The sequence below is a fragment of the Leopardus geoffroyi genome, chromosome B4 (genome assembly GCF_018350155.1).
Source record: "Leopardus geoffroyi isolate Oge1 chromosome B4, O.geoffroyi_Oge1_pat1.0, whole genome shotgun sequence".
NCBI lineage: Eukaryota > Metazoa > Chordata > Mammalia > Carnivora > Felidae > Leopardus > Leopardus geoffroyi.
Window position 1 is genome coordinate 131,601,530 of NC_059341.1, and position 7,665 is coordinate 131,609,194.

At 57.1% G+C, this 7,665-nt stretch overlaps 1 protein-coding gene across 5 annotated transcripts in view; it reads right to left on the reverse strand.

Annotated features, from left to right (window-relative positions):
- The window catches only part of TMPRSS6 (transmembrane serine protease 6), a 42,730-nt gene that overhangs the window by 1,307 nt on the left and 33,758 nt on the right, over positions 1–7,665 (reverse strand). For all 5 annotated transcript variants that reach the window (XM_045462488.1, XM_045462491.1, XM_045462489.1 and 2 more), the window contains 4 exons: positions 5,733–5,849; positions 5,259–5,427; positions 3,589–3,860; positions 109–245 (listed from right to left, as the gene is read on the reverse strand). In XM_045462488.1, coding sequence (XP_045318444.1) covers positions 109–245; positions 3,589–3,860; positions 5,259–5,427; positions 5,733–5,849 — 695 coding nt within the window. The remainder of the gene's footprint in view (positions 1–108; positions 246–3,588; positions 3,861–5,258; positions 5,428–5,732; positions 5,850–7,665) is intronic.

Below are 7,665 nucleotides of genomic sequence, written 5' to 3' on the forward strand. Positions count from 1 at the left end.
GGCCTCGGCAGGCCGGTGCGAGCAGAGGGCCAGGCTGCGGGTGGCGGGAGGGCCACCCACCCTCCCTCCCTCCCTCCTCTCGCCCGCCCCCGCCTCCCCCAGAGTCACCTGGCAGGCGTCCTTCTTGCCCTTCCGGTAGCCGGCACACAGCATGCGGGGCGTCACCTGGTAGCGATAGGCCTCGCTGCACAGATCCTGCGGGATCAGCTGCACATCGACTTTCTGCAAACCGTTGCTGGTGGGGCCTGCCCCGTGCGGCCGAGGACGGAAGGCAGACATGAGATCTGACTCTTCCTCCCGCCCTTCCCCTTGTTCTCAGGAGCCCCCTTCATCTGCTCTGCTCACCCCCTACCCCTCTGCCTCACCATCACTCGGCTCTGGCTCCTTGCAGCCCCTGGGGACACAGCCCCCCCCCCCCCAAAGCCTATCAGGACTAGTGTCCTTCTCCCCACCCCCCAGCCCCTCCTGCTGGTGGCCTCTTGCCTGCACTGCTTGGTGACGGCTCCTGGGGGGATCCTTCCAGAGCACACACCTGACCCCTACACTCTTCCCCTAAAAGTCATCAGTGCTACCCCAGCATCCAGCCCAGTGCTTTTCCACGAGTGCTTCACGTGAGACCCCGCAGGGAGCCTCAGTAGGCACTGTGCCTGGTCCCACCCTGAGATCTGGTCTGTTTGGCCAGCGGGGGGCTCGATATCGGTGTCTTTCTGGAAGCCCTCAGGTGGTTGGTTTTTTTTTTTTTAATGTTTATTTATTTTTGAGGGAGAGAGACAGTGCGAGCCAGGGAGGGGCAGAGAGAGAGAGGGAGAGATTGGGAGACAGAATCCCAAACAGGCCCCAGGCTCCGAGCTGTTGGCACAGCCCGATGTGGGGCTCGAACTCACGAGCTGTGAGATCATGATCCGAGCCGAAGTCGGACACCTACCTGAGCCACCCAGGCACCCCAGCCCTCAGGCGGTTCGAAAGTGCGGGTCGGTGACAAAGCAGGAAAGACTATCCAATGGAAAAAAGGCTGTCTCTTTAACAAATGGTGCTGGGAGAACTGGACAGCAACATGCAGAAGGTTGAAACTAGACCACTCTCTCACACCATTCACAAAAATAAACTCAAAATGGATAAAGGACCTGAATGTGAGACAGGAAACCATCACAACCCTAGAGGAGAAAGTAGAAAAAGACCTCTCTGACCTCAGCTGTAGCAATTTCTTACTCGACACATCCCCAAAGGCAAGGGAATTAAAAGCAAAAATGAATTACTGGGACCTCATCAAGATAAAAAGCTTCTGCACAGCAAAGGAAACAATCAACAAAACTAAAAGGCAATCAACTGAATGGGAAAAGATATTTGCAAATGACATATCGGACAAAGGGCTAGTATCCAAAATCTATAAAGAGCTCCCCAAACTCCACACCCAAAAAACAACCCAGTGAAGAAATGGGCAGAAAACATGAATAGACACTTCTCTAAAGAAGAAATCCAGATGGCCAGCAGGCACATGAAAAGATGCTCAATGTCGCTCCTTATCAGGGAAATACAAATCAAAACCACACTCAGATATCACCTCACGCCAGTCAGAGTGGCTGAAATGAACAAATCAGGAGACTATAGATGCTGGAGAGGAGGTGGAGAAACGGGAACCCTCTTGCACTGTTGGTGGGAATGCAAATTGGTGCAGCCGCTCTGGAAAGCAGTGTGGAGGTTCCTCAGAAAATTAAAAATAGACCTACCCTATGACCCAGCAATAGCACTGCTAGGAATTTATCCAAGGGATACAGGAGTACTGATGCATAGGGGCACTTGTACCCCAATGTTTATAGCAGCACTCAACAATAGCCAAATTATGGAAAGAGCCTAAATGTCCATCAACTGATGAATGGATAAAGAAATTGTGGTTTACATACACAATGGAGTACTACATGGCAATAAGAAAGAATGAACTATGGCCCTTTGTAGCAACGTGGATGGAACTGGAGAGTGTGATGCTAAGTGAAATAAGCCATACAGACAAAGACAGATACCATATGTTTTCACTCTTATGTGGATCCTGAGAAACTTAACAGGAACCCATGGGGGAGGGGAAAGAAAAAAAAAAGAGAGAGAGAGAGAGAGAGGTTAGAGTGGGAGAGAGCCAAAGCATAAGAGACTCTTAAAAACTGAGAGCAAACTGAGGGCTCATGGGGGGTGGCAGGAAGGGGAGGGCGGGTGACGGGTATTTGAAGAGGGCATCTTTTGGGATGAGCACTGGCTGTTGTATGGAAACCAATCTGACAATAAATCTCATATATTAAAAAAAAAAAACAACTGCGGGTCGGGTGAACTCCTGGTTCAACCTCCTCACAGTGGCCTATGAGACCCCTGTCCTTCCTGCCGGTCCTCACCCAGACCCACTTGCCCCCAGCTCCCTTCTGGTGCCGGCGGTTCTCAGGGCTCCCTGGGCAGCTTCCTGTGCGCTTAACCAGAACACCTTTCTCCTCCGCTTTGTTACTGCCCACCTGTCCTCCCATCCCCAGCTTAGATACAGCCCCTCCTCTGGACGCCTCCCAGACCGTGCCTGGCTAGGCGTCTCGTCTGGGCTGCCACCGCCGTTGTGCCTCCCCACCCATGTCGGCTCTTAGCACCGTCTCCCCCCAGAATGTTCTCTTCTCATCTTTAGAGTCCCTTTGCCCAACTCAATGCCTAGCATATAGTCGGTGCTCATAAATGTGCCCTTGGATGAATGAATGAATGAAGGAGCAAATGAACCAACGCTTGATTTACTCTTCTCCATCATCCCCTCCATCCAGTCACTTTCCATCTGAGCCTCAGTTTCCCCATCTTTAAATTATCCGCACGGTCCTGCTGGCCTGCCTCCAGATTGTAAATCATGTCCCCGTCTTTAAAGCCACCACCTTTAAGGGGTGCTGGGCATGGCTGTGGTTATGCCAGCCTGGGCCTATATTCACAGAACAGAAGTAGCCTCTAGGGGTGGTCAGTTTAGGTGGGAAGGGGAGAAACCCCCCTGCTGCTGAGAGGCTGTAGCAGGAACAGCAGGGGGTCTGGGGTCAGGCGGTCCTAGGTTCCAACCCTCTCTGGCTGTGTGACTTTGAGCAACTGCTAAAAATGTCTCTGTGCCTCAGTTTCCCCATCCATAAAATGGACCGTAATAGCCACCCTTCGGGGTGTCCGACGGAATACATGAGACCACGTTCCCTAAAACCCAACGTCAATGTAGAAAGTGGTAACAATTAAGAGCGCTCCCCAGGCCCCCTCCGCCCCACCTCTGTCCCAGGAGCGGAGGTCGGAGCTTGCCCGTGGGGCTGTTGGGTTCCTAGCCTGCCCCACCACCTCACCCATATCCCCCAAGGGAACATCCCCCGCGACCTTCGTTCCCTTTAAATACGCCATGCAAGGAGGGGAGGGCCTGGAAGGCAGGAGCCACCCACTTCTGTGACAGGCAGCCCCGGTTCACCCCGGGACCAGAGGGCCTCCGGGGTGGAGCCCTGGGGCCCTTTGCCCCGCCCCCTCGGGGCCCGGAAGCGGCGGGAGGTGGCCCGCACCCCGACTCCCTAGACCTGCCCCCCGCCACCCCCACCCCCGAAGCCGGCTCACCGCCCTCGCGCAGGGCGCCCCAGCCCGTGATCCAGCAGTGCAGGCCGGGCTCGAAGAAGTGGGAGCGCGCGGGCAGGCAGACGGGGCGCACGGCGGGCGAGCGCACCACGGGGTGATCGAGCTGCAGCAGGGCCACGTCGTAGTCGTGGCTGTCCTCCTCGTGGTAAGGGTGCAGGAGCAGGCGGCTCACCTTGAAGGACACCTCGCCCGGCCAGCGCGAGCTCTGCCACACCTTGCCCAGGAACACGGTCCACAGCGCGGGGGAGGCCATGCTGGGGGTGGGGAGGGGGCGCGTCCTCGCTCAGCCGCGGCCTCTCCGGTCCCAGCCCCTGAGGAGAGCCAGCTTCCCCACGTGGGCCGCGGGCCGCCACACCCTCCCTTCCCCCCGGGTAGCTGGTGGTGGGGGTACAGTGTGGGTGCTGGCGCCGGAATCCACCTGCCTGGGTTCCAGTCCCAGCTTCACCCCTGCCTCCGTGTGTGTGCGCCTCTCTAGCCCTCAGTCTCCCCGTCTGTGAAATGGGAATAGCACCTTCTACTCCTACGTTACTGGGGGGATTCGGTGAGACTGTGCGTGTAAAAAAATTAGCACAGCGCCAGGCAGTGATGAACATTTCTCTCCTTTTTGTCCCTGCGCTTTACAGATGGGGCTGCTGTGAGCTCGCTGAGACCTACCTAGTCCTCACTGGGGAGGGGAGGGGGCTCGGAGTGTGGAGCAGTCAGCAGAGAAGGGGCAGTGAAGACCCCCTCCCCACTCCCCCGCCCCCGATGTCAAGTCAGCGTCCAAATCTTTCTTTACCTTGCGGGCTGCGGGGAGCCAGGGAGGCAGTGAGAGAATGAGGTGGTCAGACTGCACCCAGAAAGAGCCCGCAGGCACCTGGGCAGGGAATGCAAAGCGGAGCTGGGCTCTGGGCTGCCTGGGGTGGCCCGAGGCGCTGGCGATAGCGTGGACAGGCCACGGCTGAGCGTTGGCTGGGGCCACCAAGAGAACTCGGTCTCTGGCTCTGGATGTAAGGAGCAGGGGGTGGGGCGCCCTGATGGCTCCTGGCCTTTGGCTGGGGGCTGTGTAGACCCAGGACAGAAGAGGAGGTGTGGGAGGGGAGTCCAGGGCTGGCTGTCCTGGGGGTGAGGCGGGGCGGGGTGGGGGGGGGATGATGGGCAGGAGATGGGGGCCGGTGGGGGGGGGAGGAGGTGTTGAGAGCCCATCGTGCAGATGGAGAAGACCTCTGTGGGGCTGGGTGACATGCCCCTTCTTGGCTTCTTTGGGCCCCACTCACCAGGTCGGGGGGCAACCTGGCAGAGGGGGGGCATGGCCTATGGTCAGGTCGGGCAGTTCTGTTCTCTGCTGGTACCCCTAGTTTCCGGCCCAGCTCCCTAGCAGGAGCGCAAGAAATATTTCTGAATGAACGAGTAAATGAGTGAGTGGGGAATGAATCACTGACCCAGCTTGAATCGAGATACTTCAAGCAGAACAGAGAGGTTGAGCATCCTTTCTGGGGCCGCAGACTATGTTCATGGTGGAGCCAGGACTGAACCCAAGGGTCAGAACAGCCCGTCTGTTGGGCTTCCACCACCCTTCCTTCCTGCCTGGATCTCAGACCCGCTGTCCACCCCCTGCCATGGCCTTCTCTGCCCCGTCTCTTGTGGTCTAGGTGCCCATGCCCCCCACTCACCTGTCCTCCTGGAAGCAGTGAGCGGCTGTTATCACCCAGCGGTCAGCGATCAGCGCCCCCCCACAGATGTGTCGGCCCCGAACCTGGAGGCTGGCCTGCCAGGGCCACTCGCCCTCCGAAGACACGGCGCCGCCCACGATGCGGCCGGAGGGGCCCTGGAGGCCGCAGTCTGGGTGCGTGGGGGAGGGGCAGGGCCAGAAGCCAGTGAGAAACAGGCAGAGAGAGACGGAGAAGGGGAGGCATCGAGGAAGGGCAGAGGACAGATGGAAGGAGGCGGGAAAAAGAATAAAGGAGAGGACGGACCCAGAACAGGTGCAGAGGCAGGACAGAAAGAGACAAAGTGAGCTCTCCTTCAGCTTCCCCGTGTGGGCACCTCCCTCCCCGCCACACTCCAGGGCCCAGCCGCTGGAGAGAGCCTTCTCTCCGCCCGTCTGCCCCGTTGAAGGGCCCCAGGCAGCCGCAGGCCAGGCTTACCACAGTGCTGCTCGTCTGAGCCGTCCCTGCAGTCCGGCAGCCCGTCACACTGCGGGTTGGGCTTCTTCACGCAGCTGCGGTCCTCACACTGGAAGGTGAATGTCCCACAAGGCACCCCTGCGGGAGAAGGGGTGGGGATGGGTCACCGAGAGTAGGTGCCCGAGCCCAAGGGAGCCTCTGAAAAAGGCCCAGGGAATATGGAGCCTGGAAGAGGCCGGAGGAGACTGCGGAGTGATCCCTCGACCACACTGAAGGGGTCCCTGGGGCTCCTGCAGCGTGTCCTAAAGGCAGGCCGTGTCCCCTCCCCACCCTTCACCCCCTTCAGACTGGTGTGTTGAGACCAAGGCTGTGTCTCCTCGGCAGGCTGTGACTCCCGAGGTCATGCCTGCCACTCCAGGTGTACCGGGAGGCAGAACTATGCCTCCGCTTTCAGACTAGGCTTCCAAGAACCGGGCTGTGCCTCTCCTGGCATTCTGAGGCTCCCCGCCTAGCCCAGCCTGCCTCCAGACCCCGGCCCCAGCCAGCCACCCACCTGCTCCTCACCGTCTTCGCCGCGAAGACCTTTCTGTGCCACCACCTGGTCTTGGCCTGCTCTCCTTTCCTCCCGCCTATTTACATTTTACCTCTCTTCAAGGCCATGTTCAAAGCCCACTTCCTCTAGGAAGCTTTCCCTGCCTGATCTCCTCCCGCAGTCCAGACTTCCTGTGCTCCTGGACATGATGTCCAGAAGGTGATGGGCCAGTCACCCATCATGTCTTCCTACTAATGGACAATCCCAGAGGGCAGGGGACTTTTATTCCCAGTCCCTCACTCTGCTTCACCTATCCCTGGGTTGTCTGCAGGTGTTGGTTGGCTGGTTGGATGAATGGATGGATGCATGGGTGGTTGGATGGTTGGATGGTTGGATGGATGGATGAATGGATGCAAGGGCGGTTGGATGGCTGGATGGTTGGATGGATGGATGGATGGATGGATGGATGGATGGATGGTTGGATGGTTGGATGGATGCATGCATGGATGGATGGATGGTTGGATGGATAGATGTATGGATGGACAGATGGATGAATGGATGGATGGATGGATGGATGGATGGATGGGTGGATAGTGGATGGATGCATGGATGGAAAGATGGCTGCATGGATGGATGCATGGATGTATGGATGGACAGATGTATGGATGGACAGATGGATGGATGGATGGATGGATGGATGGATGTATGCATGGATGGATGGATAGATGATGGATGGATGCATGGATGGATGGATGGATGGATGCATGGATGGATAGATGGATGGATGGATGCATGGATGGATGGATGGATGGATGCATGAATGCATAGATGGACAGATGGATGGATGGATAGATGGATGGATGCATGGATGGATGGATGCATGAATGCATAGATGGATGGATGGATGGATGGATGGATGCATGGATGGATAGATGGATGCATGGATGGATGCATGGATGCATGGATGGATGCATGGATGGATAGATGGATGGATGCGCGCATGCATGCACGCATGGATGCATGCATGCATGGATGGATGCATGGATGGATAGATAGATGAATGCATGGATGGATGCATGGATGGTTAGATGGATAGATGGATGGATGCATGGATGGATAGATGGATGGATGCGTGCATGCATGCACGCATGGATGCATGCATGCGTGCATGGATGCATGGATGGATGCATGGATGCATGGATGGATGGATGAATGGAGGGATGGATAGATGGATGGATGGGTGCATAGATGGATGCATGCATGGATGGATGGATGGATGCATGGATGGATGCATGAATGCATAGATGGACAGATGGATGCATGGATGCATGGATGGATGCGTGCATGCATGCATGGATCCATGGATGGATGGATGGATGCATGGATGGATAGATGAATGCATGGATGGATACATGGATGGAT